Raw genomic sequence first — 16,892 nt, 5'->3', positions numbered from 1 at the left:
TGAACTCTGCATCTAGTAGGTTGCTTGTCTCCCTGCCCCCCCTTTTTTTTTTTTAGTTTTCTGTTCTTTCATTTGGGGCATGTTTCTTTCTTTCTTCATTTTGGCTGCCTCCCTGTGTTTGTTTCTCTTTATTATGTGGAGCTGATATATCTCCCAGTCTTGGTAGAATGGCCTTATGTAATATGTGTCCTGTAGGGTCCAATAACACAGCCTCCCTGTTCACCCAAGGTGGGCCTTCCAGGTGTACTCTCCACACCCATGTGGGCTGCATACATACTGTTGTTGTAGTTGATCCTTGTTGTTAGCACATCACTGGAAAAGATTTACCCCTAGCCAATTAGCTATGAAGACTGGTTGTGATCACCAAGGAAGATCAGCTGTGCAGGGGCCCACCCCACAGAACAAGACCTACTTCAGTGGGACTCTGGTGCCTGCTAACTTTGTCCCTTGAGTGTATCCTATATGGACGTGGTCAAATGGTGCTCCAGTGTGTTTTGAAGCTGTCCACTGGTTGCACTGGTTTGAGAGCCTCCTGGGAGGTACATGCCAAGGTCAGCCACCACTTGGGTTCTGCCTGGGACCACCCACCATGAGCTATAAAGTGACATGAAGATGGCTTCTCCTTGTGCTGGGCTTGGAGCTGCCCAGTAGGTGTCAGGTTATGAACCAGGGCTAGCTGCCACTAGTGCTGGGCCTGGGGCCACTTAGTGAGAGGTACAGGGCATGAAGAAGACAGATGCTGCTTATTTGAGAGATTTGAGGAAATCCCAAAGCATGAACCAAGATAAATCATTCACATGGAAAAGACACTGGAAACAGCTTGGGTGGCCCTGCAAGCTGGGTGGGGCAGTGACTCAGGGAATCAGCAGGGCAGGGAAAACAGTTTTAATCAGGTTGGTGAAGACTCATATACAGGGCCCATTCACAGGCTCTATAGGGGGACAATTTAGAATAGGAACAGTGGACTCTGCTAGCACTTCTATCAGGGAGAAAGCTGCCCCCACCAGTTCTCTTCCTAATACCAGACAATTCAGTTCCTTCCTCTATCTGTATGGTGCCTTTTGAGCTACTGCCCTAATTCTGGAGCTCAGAGAAAGCATGTCCAACTATGTTTGTGTGTGGGATCTTTAAGAGGAGCACGTTGGGCTCCAGAAGCCCTCCATCTCACACAGCCACAATCGTGGCTGGTTTTCACAGCCAGAAGTTATAGGAACTTCTTTTTCCAGCACTGGAACCCTGCGCTGTAGATTCTGGTGTGGACCTGGGATCCATCACTCCTCATGAGGTACCTTTGCAGCCGAGATATCCCTCCCAATTTTTATCTGCCACATGTGGGTGTGGAACCAGCACATTACATGTCCCAACCTTTCTAACTAGTCTCCCCATGTGGCTTGTTCTTTATATCCTTAATTGGAGGACTTCTGTTCATTTAAATTTCAGGTGGTTTTGAATGATGGTTGTTCCATAGTTTAGTTTTTTTTTTGTTTTTCATTTTGGATGTGGTTGTGGGAAGATGTAAATATTGTATTAACCTATGCTGCCATCTTGCCAGAAGTGTTGCTACATTAAATGTCAGTTACTTTTTCTTTAAGATTTCTTCTCACTTGGTTTGAGGTTTCACTAAAAAATTCACACATAACTGGCACTATCATCTTCTTTGTCTTGGCTACAGCTTCTGCCACCCCCATGCCTTCAGCTCTGCTACTAGAATAGAATAGTTATCACTTCCTGGTCCCTACATTCCAATTTTTTAATGACTTACTAATCAGCTGAATACGAAACTTAACAAGTAAATGGTGAAATCTTAGTCACTCTAAGCTATCCAGGTGAAAAAAGGATGATTGAAATACATTTTCTAATAAATACAAGCCAAATTTTAAGAGCATTGGTCAAACTCAAAAAGGGAATGGCTGACTCATCTACCTCATTTCCACATGTAGCCTCACCATTTTAATTAGGTCAGTTTCTTCCTCTTCATTTCTGTCTATTATAGATCATTAAAATGATGTTTTGGAAGTATTGAAGTATAAATTGCATTAGTGAATGTACAGATATGAAATGTGTGTGATGAATTTTGACAAATCTATTTACATGCCATCAAGGTTAAGACCTTTATATTTTCTCACTCATTCCCTCATGCCAATTCCCATAGTTTCTAAAAAGACAACCACTCTTCTGAACTCCTCCTCATATTTTTCCTGTTTTAGAAATTCAGAAAATTAAAATCATGTATTATGTGCTGATTTATCTTGGATTTATTTCACACTACACATTTTTTAGATTTATTCATATTGTTGAGTGTATCAGTATTCTGTTTGTTCTTAGATTGCTGAGTATAATTCCACTGTGTAGATGTTTTCTTTATCCATTTGTTTGCCTCATTTTGTTCATCCATTTCTTGTTAATGGACAATTGGATAGCATTTAGCTATTGTCAATATAGCTTCTCTGTTTTTTTTTTTATAAATCCTTTGGTAAACACAGGATTTTATTTCTCTTGCAAATATATAGAAATGAAGTTACTGGAAATTATGTATGTATGTATGTGTATATACATACATGCACATATATAAACTTTTGCCTCCTCCCCATGTATAACTCTCAGACACATCTTGCAAAACATTTTCTCTCAGTCTGTGAGTAGTTGTTCAATTTTTAATGGTAACTTTAATGGAAAGTTTCTAATTTTGATGATGTTTAATGTATTCTTTTGCATGCTTAATGAGTTTTGCCTATTTAATGTAGTAAATATATCCTACATTTTCATCTAGAAAATTGACAATATGAGTTTTAGATAAGGCTGTAATTTCTCTTAATTTTAAAATATGATATGCGATAAATGTCAAACATAATCATTTTTTACATTTGGTCATTGATTGTTCCAGCAAAGTTTTTCCCTACTGAATTGTTTTGGCACCGGTGTTGAAAATCAATTGATCATACAAATATGGATCTCTTTCTGGAAATTCTGTTCAGTTCATTTGATATATTTGCATGTCCTATGTATTCACTTCATCCTTTCAGTTTCTGTGGCTTTCTAGCTACTCTTGAAATCAGGTAGTGCAACTCCTCCATTTTTTTCTCCACAAGGTTGTTTTGGCTCATCATGATTTTTTGTATTTCTGTGTATTCTTTTAAATTTTTAATTAAATTTATTGGGTGACATTGGTTAATAAAGTTACATAGTTTTATAGTATACAATTCCAAAATATATCAACTAAATATTGCACTCTGTGTTTACCACCCAAAGTCATACCACACTGAATATGCTTGATCTTGTCCATATACATTTTAGGACAAGACTGTTACTTCAGAAAAATTCTGCTGGGATTTTAATCAGTACTATATTAAAACTACAGTTCAGTTTGAAAAGAATTGAAATCTGCAATACTAAGACATTCAGTTCAAGAATGTGGCATAGTGTCTATTTATTTTAATGACATTTTTGTTTATTTTTCATCATAATAAGTACATAAAATATATTTTTGTTTCTTAATTATTTATTTTGAAACAAGTACAAAGTTACAGGGAAGTTAAAGGCCAGTTCAAGAAATGTCTGCATATCCTTTATACATAGTTCTTATTTATATTTTGTATTATTATTATATCTCAATATACACAGTTTCTAAACCATTTGAGAGGAAGATGGAGGTATAATTCTTTAAAAGCAATTAAAGTTTAGGAGTATTATGTTTTCCTAAAAAATTTTACAGAAATTTTGATACACTAAAGCCATTTACCCATAATTAATTCAGTAATAATTTCTTAAGAAAATTACAGTATTCTATATATTTACAGATTTTTAACAGTAAAATAATCAAAATTAGAAAATGGAAGAAACAAATGAAGTTAGTACACTGTCTTGGGAATTGTAGCCTATTTTTGGAAGATTTCTTATACTTTATTTATACAATAATGCTACCCATAAATAAAGACACTTTTACTTCTCCCTTAACAATCATCATTTTTATTCCTTGCCAAATTGTTCTGATTAGTCTCTAATAAACTTTGTATAATAGTGAGAATTTATATCCTTACCTTATTGAGAATCTTAAGGTGAATGAGAAAAGTGTTTCACCATTGAGTATGGTATTTATTGGGGTATTTTCTGGGTGTCCTTTATCAGATTGGGGACACTAATTTCTATTCATTTATGTTGCAAGCTATGAATGAGCATTGCATTTTGTCAATTGCTTTTTTAAACTAATGAGATAATTATTTTCTCCTTTTCTGTTAAAATATGAATTACATTGATTGGCTTTCAATATCATTCTGAAACTCACAAGATAAACACAGTCTAGTCATGATCACTATTTTCTATAGTGCCAGAGATGACATATTAATACATTTAAGGATTTTTTAAATGTATATGTGTTCATAGGGATATCAGTCAAAAATATGCTCCTTTATAATGTCCTTGTTTATAAGAGTAGCATAACCCTGTCTTTGGTAATGGGATCATGAGATTAACTTCAAAAAAATAAACTGAAAAGTTAGTTTTCTTCTCCACTCTCTAGAAAATGTAGAAATAACATTTATTCTTTTGTCCCTGTTTTATTTAGATATTCTTGACATATAACATTGTATAATTTAAGGTATACAACATAATGGTGTGATATATGTGTATACAATGAAATGATTACTACAAGAAGTTTAGTTAACATCCATCACCTCACATAGTTAGGATATTTTCCCTTGTGATGGGGACTTAAGATTTACTGTCATAGCAACTTTCAAATATACAATAGAGTATTGTTAACTATAGTCATCATGTTGATACTATATTTCCAGAATTTATTTATCTTATAACTGGAAGTTTGTACATTTTAATTATCATTATCCAACTCACCCATGTCGCCCACACCCATCCACCCACTTTCAGGAAAGAAAAATCTAATCTCTGTTTCTAAACAACACAAAGATGCAAGGAAAATAAGACCAGCAACACTGAAAGGAAAAGAAACCAACAGAGACAAGATGGGAGGAGGGAGGGGGGTGGGGGAAAATGAAGGTAAGGGGAAAGTCAAGGAACATATAGCAAGGGCTCATGGACAAAACCAAAGGGGAAGAGTTGAGGGAGGGGGCAAGGGAAAGTGGTAGGGGGTAGGTAGAGACAAATGTATTTGGAAAAAATAAATTAATTAAAAAACAAAACGAAACAGAAAACCAACTGTCTACTACGTGAACTTACACAATGCAATTGTCTTGGAGAGAATTTACCAAGTAGAAATGTCAATAAAGAAGTTAATTTGCCTTATTAAAAAAATAAAATAAAAAATAAAATTTGGTGTTTTTTCTTTTTCTTTTTAGATTTCACCAATAAGCAAGATCATATGGTACTTCTCTTTTTCTATCTGACTTATTTGTCTTAAAATAAGTATCCTGAAGGGCCACCCATATTGTCACACATATTAAGATTTCCTTTTTTATGGCTGAATAGTATTACTCTGTGTGTGTTTGTGTGCACGTGTGTGTGTGTGTGACTTTTTAAAAAAAATATATTCATCCATTGTTGTAAACTTAGTTATTTTTCCATGTCTTGACTATTGGAAATAACATTACAATAAACATGAGGGTACAAACATTTCTACCTGATTTTGATTTTGTTTTCTTTGAATAACTCAGGGGTTGAATTGCTAAATATCATGGAAGTTCTATTTTTTTTATTTTTTATTTTTTAAGTATGTGCCATACTGTTTTCCCTAATGGCTGTAGCAGTATACATTCCTACCACAGTGCAAAAAGTGATCCCTTTACTCCACTTCCTTGTCAGCATTTGTTATTTCATGTCCTTTTTATAACAGTCATTTTAAGACAGTGAGGTGATATGTCATTGTGGTTTTGATTTGCATTTTCCTAATGATTAATGATGTTCAGTACCTTTTATTTGTTTGTTTGTTTGTTTGTTTGTTTTTAATTATTCAGATATATTTGTCTCCATCTTCCCACCACCACTTTCCACTGCCCCCCTTCCCCATCTCCCTCCCTCTATCCTTTCCCACTTTGGCTTTGTCCATGGGTCCTTTATATATGTTCCTTGACTTCACCCATCCCTTCCCTTTCCCGGCCCACCCTCGTCCTTCCCTCTTGATTCTGTTGGTTTCTTTTTTCTTTCAGTGCTGCTGGTTATATTTTGCTTGCTTGTTTGTTTTGTTGGCTAGGTTCCACTTATAGGTGAGATCATATGGTAAATGTATTTCGCCCCTAGCTTATTTCACTTAGCATAATGCTCTCTAATTCCATCCATGCCAATCTCAAAGGGTAGTAGCTCTTTCTTTTTTTCCGCTGCATAGTATTCCATTGTGTAAATGTACCATAGTTTTTTATCCACTCATTTACTGATGGGCACTTAGGTTGCTTCTAGCACTTGGCTATTGTATACTGTGCTGCTATGAACATTGGGGTGCATAGGTTCTTTTGAATGGGTGTTTTGGGATTCTTAGTGTATAATCCTAGCAGTGGAATTGCTGGGTCAAAAGGCAGTTCCATTTTTAGCTTTCTGAGGAAATTCCAAACTGTTTTCCACAGTGACTACACCAGCTGCATTCCCACCAACAGTGTACTAGGGTTCTCTTTCTCCACAGCCTCACCAGCAATCATTGTTTGTTGATTTGTTTATGATGGCTATTGTGACTGGTATGAAGTGGTATCTCATTGTGGTTTAAATTTGTATTTCTCTGATGGCTACTGATGATGAACAACCTTTCATGTATCTCTGGGCCCTCTGTAACTCTTCCTTAGAAAACTGTCTGTCTAGGTCATTTGCCCATTTTTTAATTGGATTATTTGTCTTCTTGGAGTGGAGTCAGATGAGTTCTTTATATATTTTGGAGATCAAACCCCTCTCTGAGGTATCATTGGTAAATATATTTTCCCATACAGTTGGTTCCCTTCTCATTTGCTAACGATTTCTTTAGCTATGCAGAAGCTTCTTATTTTGATGAGGTCTCACTTCTTTATTCTTTCCTTTATGTCCCTTGCTTTAGGGGACATATCAATGAAAATATTGCTATGTGGAACAACTGAGAGTTTCCTGCCTATGTTCTCCTCTAGGACCTTTCTGGTGTCGCAACTCATATTTAAGTCTTTTATCCATCTTGAGTTTATTTTTGTGTATGGTGTCAGCTGATCAAATTTCAATTGTTTGCATGTAGCTGTCCAACTCTCCCTATACCATTTGTTGAAGAGGCTATTTTTATTCCATTTTATACTTCTGCTCCTTTTGTCAAATATTAATTGACCATAGAGACATGGGTTTATTTCTGGGCTTTCTATTCTGTTCCACTGATTTATGTGTCTGTTCTTGTGCCAATACCAGACTATTTTGATTACAGTGGCCTTATAATAAAGTGTTAAGTCCAATATTGTGATCCCTCCTGCTTTGTTTTTCTTTCTCAAAATTTCTGCAGCTGTTTGGGGTCATTTATAGTTCCATACAAATTTTTGAAATGTCTGGTTTATGTCTGTGAAATATGTCATTGGTATTTTAATAGAGATTGCATTGAATCTATTAATTACTTTGGGTAATTAAATGTATGGACATTTTGATGATATTAATTTCTTCCAATCCATTGACACAGTATATGCCTTCATTTATTTGTGTCTTCCTTAATTACTTTCTTCTTTGTTGTACAGTTTTCTACACACAGGTCTTTTACCTCCTTGGTTAGATTTATTCCTAGGTACTTTATTTTTCTTGTTGCTATAGCAAATGTGATTCTTTTTCCCTGATTTCTCTTCTGATATTTCAGTGTTGGTGTACAAAAATGCCTTTGATTTCTAATATTGACTTTGTATCCTGCTGTTTTGCAAAATTCACTTACTAGGTTGAGTAGTTTTTTGGTGGAGTCTGTAGGGTTTTCTATGTACACTATCATGTCATCTGCACACAATGATAGTTTTACATCCTCTTTACCAATTTGGATGTCTTTTACTTCTTTTTCTTGTCTGGTCACTGTGGCTAGGACTTCCAATACTATGTGGAATAGAAGAGGTGAAAGCGGGCATCCTTGTCTTGTTCCCGATCTTAGTGGGAAAGCTTTTAGTTTTTGCCTGTTGAGTATGATGTTGGCTGTCGGTTTTTCATATGTAGCCTTTATTATATTGAGGTATGACCCCCTTATTCCCATTTTGCTGAGTGTTTTTATTATAAATGGTTGCTGTACCTTATCAAATGTTTTTCCACATCTATTGAGATAATCATATGGTTTTTGTCTTTCTTTTTGTTTTGTGATATATTATATTTATTGATTTGAGAATATTGAACCATCCTTGCATCCTAGGATGAATCCCACTTGATCATGGTATATAATCCTTTTAATGTATTGCTGGGTGTTGGTTTGCTAATATTTTGTTAAGGATTTTGGCGTCTATGTTCATCAGTGATATTGGCCTGTAGTTTTCTTTCTCTGCTGTGTCTTTATCTGGTTTTTGGATTAGGATGATGCTGACCTCATAAAAAGAGTTTGGGAGTCTTCCCTCTGCCTGGATTTTTTGGAATAGTCTGAGAAAAATAGAGGTTGCTCTTCCTTAAATGTTTTGTAAAATTTTTCTGTGAAAATGTCCGGTCCAGGGTTTTTGTGTGACAAGAATTTTTTGATTAGTGCTTCAATTTCTCTAGCTGTTATCCGTCTGTTCAGGCTTTCTGCTTCGTCTTCATTCAGTATTGGAAGGTTATGTTTTTCTAGAAATTTGTCCATTTCATCAAGGTTTTCAAATATCTTGGCATATAATTACTCAGTAATTTCTTACAATCCTTTGTATTTCTGTGGTATCAGTTGTTATTTCTTCTCTTTCAGTTATTATTGTGTATTTGGTTCCTCTCTCTTTTTTTCTTAATGAGTCTACTTAAAGGCTTGTCAATTTTGTTTATCTTTTCAAAGAACCAACTCCTGGATTGGTCAATCTTTTGAATTGTTCTTTTAGACTCTATGTCATTCAATTCTGCTCTGATCTTGATTATTCCCTTCCTTCCACTTGCTCTGGGATTCGTTTATTGTTGTTTCTCTAGTTCTTGAAGATGTAGGGTTAGGTCATTTTTAAAAAATGTTTCTATCTTTTTGAGATAGGCTTGTGTTGCTATGAACTTCCCTCTCAGGACTGCCTTTGCTGTGTCCCATAGGTTTTGGACTGTTGTGTGTTCATTTTCATTTGTTTTCAGTAACTTTTTGACATCTTCTCTTATCTCATTATTGACCCATTCATTGTTTAATAATGTGTTATTCAATCTCCATGAGTTTGAAAGTTTTTGAGGTTTTTCCTTGAGGTGGTTTCCAGTTTCAAGTCCTTGTGGTCTGAGAAAATGCTTGCTATTATTTCAATTTTCCTGAATTTGTTAAGGCTTGTTTTGTGACGTATCATGTGGTCTATCTTTGAAAATGTTCCGTGTGCATTTGAAAAGAATGTATTGCAAGGAATGCTTCTTTGGGATGAAAGGTTCTATATATGTCAGTTAAGTCCATTTGATCTAATGCATCATTCAGTTCCACAATATCCTTGTTTATGTTTTGTTTGGAAGATCTGTCCATTTTTAACAGTGGGGTGTTAAAATCCCCTATTAGCAGTGTGTTGTCTATATCTTTCTTGAAGTCTTCTAAGATTTTCCTTATATATATTGGGGTGCTCCTATGTTGGGTGAATATATGTTTATAATATTTATGTCTTCTTGATGGTTTCTTCCTTTGAGTATTATAAAGTGTCCTTCTCGGTCTCTTTTTATGGCCTTTGTTTTGAAATCTACTTTGTCTGTTACAAGTATTGCTACCCTGGCTTTTTATCCCTTGTCCATTTGCTTGGAATAATTTTTTTCCATCCCTTTACTTTCAGTCTGTGTAGGTCCTTTGTTCTGAGGTGGGTCTCTTGTAGGCAGCCTATGTGTGGGCCATGTTTTTTTATCCATTCAGCTCTTCTGTGTCTTTTGATTGGAGAATTTAGTCCATTCACAATAAAGTTATTATTGATGGGTATTTATTCATTTTTTCCCTTTGTACCTGTGTTCTTCTCTTTCTCACTCTTTTTCTTCATCTTCCTAAACCAGTCTCTTTAGCATATTTTGTAGTGATAGTTTGGTTGAGATGTATTCTTTTAGCCTTCTTTTATCTGGGAAACTCTTTATTTCACCTTCTATTTTAATTGAGCATCTGGCTGGGTAAAGCAGTCTTGGTTGCCAACTTTTGCTTTTCATGACTTGGAATATTTCTTGCCATTCCCTTCTGGCTTGCAGTGTTTCTAATTAGAGGTCAGCTGCTCACCCTGTTGGGCCCTCTTGTATGTTACTACCTGTTGCTCTCTTGCTGCCTTTAGGATTCTTTCTTTGTCTTTGACATTTGCCATTTTGATGATAATTTGTCTTGGATGGGCTTCATTGGGTTCCTCTTGAATGGGACCCCATGTGTGCCTCCTGGACTTGTGAGTCTTTTTCTCTCCTCCAATTAGAGAAGTTTTACATCATTACTATTTCAAACAGGTTCTCTTTCCCTTGCTCCTCTTCTTCTCCTTCTGGCATCCCTGTTATATTGATATTATTAAATTTCATGTTGACCTGCATTTTCCTAAATGCCTCTTCATTCTTTTTGAGTCTTTTTTCCATTTCTTGGTCTTTGTGGGAGCTTTTTTCTACCTTGTCCTCCAGCTCGCTGATTCTTTTCTTTGCTTCATGTAGCCTGCTTTTGCTTCCTTCTACTGTGTTCTTCAATTCAGAAATGGTATTCCTCATTTCCTCTTGTCTCTTATTGATGGTTTCTATGTCCTTTTTCATGCTGATATGTTTTGCAGTAAGTTCCTCGTAGTTTCCCTGTAGTTTTTTGTAATTCTCTCTGAGCTCAGTTAGCTCTTGAATTTCCTTAGAACAGTTACTTTGAACGCAATATCTGATAGTTTACTTGCCTCTATTTCATTTAGTTCTCTTTCTGGGGATTCCTCCTTTCCCTGTGTTTGGGGGGTGGTGCTTCTTTTCCTTCCCATTAGTTGTGAATCTCTTCTTTTTTCTTCTTCTTCTTAAACTGATCTGCCTTGATTTCCTGACTTTGTGGCATGAACTTCTATGGTAGTAGATGGGGTCTGTTTGTTTTTTTTTCTTTCTTTTCTTTCTGGGTCTGCCTCTAACAACGTCAGATGTTGACCTTATCTGACCTTCGGCAGTCTGTTTGAGACTTCCAGGAATCTACTGTCTGTGTCTGTCTCCTGCAATTGTCAATCTAGTCACTCTGCCCTCAGCCATTAGGCTTAGGCACCACAAGGCAGGGCAGTGCTTCCTGAGGGTGGGGCTATTGTATACTTACAGGCTGCTACCACTCAGGGAGTGGTATGCTTGAGCAAGATGGAAGCTGAGGAATGGGGGAGGAGTCAGCACCGGGTTCCCCCACCCCCAGCTACTCTCTCAGTTCTCTCCCCAACACCTCCTTCTGCAGTCTCTCCTCAAGCGTTCCTAGAGAGCTCTGTGTCCCATTTCATCAGGGATCCTCTCATTGTGCCAGCTGCTTTGCACTCAGCACCCAGGCCTGTGTACAACTTCTTGCTGGGGCAGAGTGTGCTCAGGGCAGGGCTATCATTTCCTTTCCCACTGTTGCCTTTCTGGGGTGTGGCCTGCCTGAGCAAGATGGAGACTCTGGAATGGGGAAGGAGTCAGCACTGGCTACTTTTGAGTACTTTTTCATATACTTGTTGGCTATTTGAATATCATCTCTTGGAAAAATGCCTATTCAGATTCTTTGCTCATTTTTAAACATAATTATTTATTTCTTTTGCTATTGAGTTGGATGAGTTCATTATATATTTTGGATATTAAGACCTTATTAGTTATATGTTTTGCAAATATTTTAATGTTCCTTTTAAAGAGTTTTGTCAATGTTTTGTCAATGTCAAGAGTTTTGACACCTAATTTATAGGCAGATGAGCTTAATTTTTTCAAGGTCTGACTTAAAACCTTATGAAAACCTTATGTCATCTAAAACAGCCCTGGTCTTAATGCATTTTCTTTCTGGGCCCTGAATTGAATGCATAGAGTTTTCAGTGAGAACTTTCTATTTTTGCTGTTCAGAACTTCAAAGTTTCCAAGCATTGTACAACCTGCAGTTTCTCTTTGATCGTCTCTCCCTAAAGCATGTCTTATTCTTGCACAGGTAAGCAATCAGCTAAAGACCTCAGCAGTCCTTCATAGATAACTGGATAACTGGACTTCTTATCTTTATAGCTCCAAATTCTGTTACTTGTTTTGCTTATTTCAGCCACCAAAAGTCTAATACTCTCATTCTTCCTGACTATTGGAAGCAGTGATACTATGGTGCCTTTCTTAGGTACAATCTCCTTGACCTGTGATCCAAAAAATATCATTGATAGTAAGTCATATACAAGCCCATCTTGTGTATTTACACTATTTCACAGTTAATTTCCTAATATCCTGACGTCCCACATCTGAAAACAGGTTTTTAATATCTTTTGTACAGTTTTATAGTTGATTACAGCAGACATGTTAGTCTGATAACATTTACTCCATTCTCTGCAAAAACAGAATTTGAAATTTCTGTTGTTAAATAACTGAGAATCCTTTACCTAGTACCAAGTATATAACATAATAATTTGAATTGATTACAGTATTTCTTCTACTAAAAACCTTAAAATGGCATATATAGAATTTATTGCAGAATTTATAAAAACTGATTACAGAAGTATAATTATAACCTGATTTCAAAACACAATGGTTCCAAATTTTTTTTTTTTTACTATTTTTACTTAAGGACAGAGATACTGTCTGTTCTTTAAAAAAGACTAATCTAAACTACAAAAAACATGAATTTTTCAGAATGTGTTTAAAGAAAACAGGAAAGAAAGTGTTTATATTCTCAACTTAATCAAAGTCAAAATATTAAGAGACATCCCATTGTTGAGAATGGTACTAAAAGGGCTTGGATAACCCTGTAAACTATATAGGAATTTATTTTTTAAAGTAAGTGTGTTCTCTTCTGCTTATCATCTATATTTCTTGCTTCAAATTTTGGAAGCTTTATGGATTAAAGTATATTCTAATAGAATGACTCTTCCTATTACCTTTCCAAGATAAATATTGAGGTGTTTGCACAAAGGATTTTCTATATCTCTCTAAATAATAGCATAAACTACTTTATATTAAGCATATAAGGAAAGTAAATTATACTTACTTTACTACAAGCACCAGTTGTGGTCTCACAGACTGTGAGAATGGAGATGTTCTGAGGTCGGTTTAACCATCTGACCACCGTCTTGGTATTGCTTACCCATTTAACCATTGTGATATAGTATTCTCTAGTTGGAAACAAAATTAAAATTTACATTTAGAGCCAGTAGACTTGTAGAATACCAATAATGTACACTGTTATAAGCAAGAATAAGTGAAACATTATTAAGATATAAGAATGTCACATCAAAAGAATTTCTATTTTGGAAATATACACATCACATTTTCAAACAGTCACATATATAAATGCAAATATATGTGTATGTATGTATATGTATGTGTATAAACACATGCACATACATATACATGCATCTACAAATATATAGAAAATTTAAGAATAAAATTGAAAGTGAATGATTTCCCAGAAGAAAATCCTTGGAAAGGTAAAAATAATCAAGATGGTAGACATTTATGCATAATTTGTTATCCTCTATTTCTTAATAACATATATGCAAATTAAGTAGAATTTTTCTAGGCTATTTTATATTCTACTTCAATTCTTTAAATATAATCAGTAATCAATTCAAAGGCAAAGCTAGTTCTTAACTTAATTATTTTTTTATGCATGGCCTCGATGTTATTTCCCTTAATGGATGGGGACTTAGGCTATGGAGCTATGAAAGATTTGTTTTGTTGTTTGTTAGTTGTGGGGCAAAGGACTAGTTCCAGTCTTATATATCTTATAAGAGTCATATATATCTTACAGAATTTTTTAAACCCTTTTATATCTAAAACAGTTTAAAACAAAGAAGGAATCAAACTGAAGGAGATGAGGCATTATTGAATATTTGGACCAGAGAGTTTATTAATTTATGGGGCCTATGATGTCTTTGGGCTGATTGTACCTTCTGTATTTGGAAATTTACATAACATAACACAAAAACCCCCAGCCAAAACAAAACAAAATGCAATCATCAACATTGATTCAGTTAATTAATAATAAAAAGAAAAAGAGCAATTTTCCAACACATTTGCCCATTTTCAGAATAGATGAGATGCTTTAGGAATGGCTTGAAAGAACTTACACACACATACCATGGACATGAACTAAGTGGGGGTATTACTGGAGAGAAGGGAGACACCTGGAGTATGTGGGGTAAAGGGAAAAACATTGGGAGAACTGTAAAAGTATAATCAATAAAATATACTTAAAAAAAGAAATGGCTTGAAAAATGTCATCCTTAAGTACTGTCTTAAAATTAATCCACTCAGCTTTTATGTGTCTTGGAAAAAAAATCACCTATGGAAGAAAAATCTTGTGAGTCAAATCCCATGTCCTTATACACATCTGTGTTAGACATTCAGCTTACATGAATCTTACATTTCTAACATTACTGAGTTATCTACTGTAGGAAATCTGTTAGCTCATCAAAGTGAAGATGTCAGTAGTAGGGCAAGCATAACTTATACAGCGAAGCCTGCCATATTTTCTTCAACAATCTTTTTAAGACATTTGGCAGCTTTCACAACCCAGCTGAGTCCCACTTGAAAATTGCCTGGAAACTCAGTGAAATCATAGTGTCATGTTCCCCAGAGTTAACAAGGCAAGATTACTTTGAATCAAATATGTAACTGGTTTAGGATTAATCTTTGGCCAAATTAATAGGCCTGGCAGTTCTTCAGAGAATGATGTCCTATTCATTTTCACTGCATTTTGTTTAAATTGGTTCATATTTGTCACCATGAATAAAAAAGGGGAAATATAGGTATTAAACGTTAATAGGTTTATCTAGAAAATTTAATATGGATAAAATGATAACGGTTACTATAATCAATCAGGAAAGGAAATGCTGAATTCTGACAATACATATTTCTGATTTATTGGCATAAACGCTGTTTGAATTGAAGTAAAAATAGTATAATTGTTATAAACAACTGACCAAGGACTGCAAAATCAAGGTCATATTTCTGGAAAAATATAAATAAAACAGGTATAAAAATATTTTCAAACCTGATCAGATATTTGTCTCATTTAGCTAAAGTGGGTAATATTAACTTTTGTGTCAAGTAAGATAAATGAACATAAAAGATTTTTAAATAAACAACATCAATAACAATACAGAATTTAAATATTCATCTTGAGTGGTTTCCCTTTTAAAGTGGCACTCAAGTAACATGTTGCAGGAACATATTTTTGTAATGTCTTCCCAGACGTTGACACCTTACAGAGATTATTACCTATGATGAAAAATCTTGATTTCTGAAAAATATTTTATATATGAAAAAATTAAAATTCAACAAGTGCAAATTCAGTGAATAAATGATTTTTATAAAGGGGAATAACTTAGGTGTAAAATTAAGTTAAAATTATTATAGCCATACCACTGACATTTCTTTTTGATTAATTTGATCACTTTGTTATTTCATACATAATATATCTATGTTCATAAGCAAAATTTAAGTTGATGTGAGATGTCTCAGTATGTATCTTTTTTATAATTTGAAGAATGAGAGTTCTCCTGAAAATTGAATTGTGAAAACTTTCAGGGGTAATTTCAAACCATGAAATTTCATGATAAAATTAGCATTGGAAATGTCCAAAATGAAAGTTAAAGTAGAGCTTGACACTTAAGGAGTGAGGAAAGATGTATTTACTAACTAAATCACACTCTATATCTTCTATTTCTTTATACCAAGATCATAGGTGCATACTTCTTTATGATTCATATCTATGTATTCAATTTGCTCATAAGTATTCAGGCATCCTCAGAATGAGGAATTAGGGAAGCGTCCTTATCTGGAAATGTTACACTCCTTGGCCTGCCTGCTGCAGATGTGGCTGTCCTCTGGAATTCTATCTTATGAACACATTAGATCAGGTGCTCTGCAACCAGTGGTTAGGGGTGTCCCTTCCTTATAACTATTTTTCCTGTTTGTTCCTAGTGTCCATAGCTATTACCCAGGAAGACCTTGAGAATTAGCCCTCTTGACCACAGGGACAGAGACAACCAGGGCAGGGTTGATTGTACGTAAGTCATGAAAGACTTTGTTTTCAGCTGGGTGGTCTGTCACAGGAGATCTAATTGTTCATAAGGGTATGTGGAATAGAGATCCCTGATCACCAGCAGACAGATGTGTTAGAAATTACACTGGTGTTTTCACTGGTTTCCTGTCCAATCACTACTCTGTGCTCACAACATAATCTTTACATATATAGTTACACTGAGATCATTCTTTCCAGATAATCCAGTATCTTTGCCCATAAACATGTTGTGATAGCATTCACAACCAACTCATATTTACTATCCTCCAAAGACCTCTGTAAATAACTATGTATTACTTGCAATAGGCAACATTTAGGACACCTCCATAAAGATAGATAAATTTGTTAATTAGATTATCGAGGAAGGCACAGGCATTACTTGTCAAAATAAGAGATATAGACTAGATATATGCAAATGAAATAGAGAAAGCATGGTACTATCAAGACCAGAGTGACAGGACAATATGACGCTGTCACATCAATGATACAGGCTGAGAACAGTGGATCACAAAGGTTGTATGATTAAAAAATAATAATAATAAAGTAAATAAAAAGTGACAAATAGTCTGTAGAAAAATTTTCATGATTCATTATCATAAAAATATTTTCACAGGAATTTAATTATTTTAAATTTATATCTACAAATTCCAGTAAAGATACTAAGTGCTTGATATACCTTAAACTCATAGTGTAAGAATTC

The 16,892-nt window shown here is 34.9% G+C and overlaps 1 protein-coding gene across 1 annotated transcript in view; it reads right to left on the bottom strand.

Annotated features, from left to right (window-relative positions):
• The window catches only part of DPP10 (dipeptidyl peptidase like 10), a 715,542-nt gene that overhangs the window by 75,295 nt on the left and 623,355 nt on the right, over window positions 1–16,892 (bottom strand). Inside the window, exon 11 of the mRNA XM_054574986.1 lies at window positions 13,154–13,277. Within this exon, the coding sequence (XP_054430961.1) occupies window positions 13,154–13,277 (124 nt within the window). The remainder of the gene's footprint in view (window positions 1–13,153; window positions 13,278–16,892) is intronic.

Source organism: Pteronotus mesoamericanus, unplaced genomic scaffold (genome assembly GCF_021234165.1).
Source record: "Pteronotus mesoamericanus isolate MK-2021 breed Mesoamerican mustached bat unplaced genomic scaffold, CSHL_Meso_final contig_27, whole genome shotgun sequence".
Classification (NCBI taxonomy): domain Eukaryota; kingdom Metazoa; phylum Chordata; class Mammalia; order Chiroptera; family Mormoopidae; genus Pteronotus; species Pteronotus mesoamericanus.
Note: the sequence above shows the minus strand (reverse complement) of the source record. Positions and strands in the feature narration are given on the sequence as shown.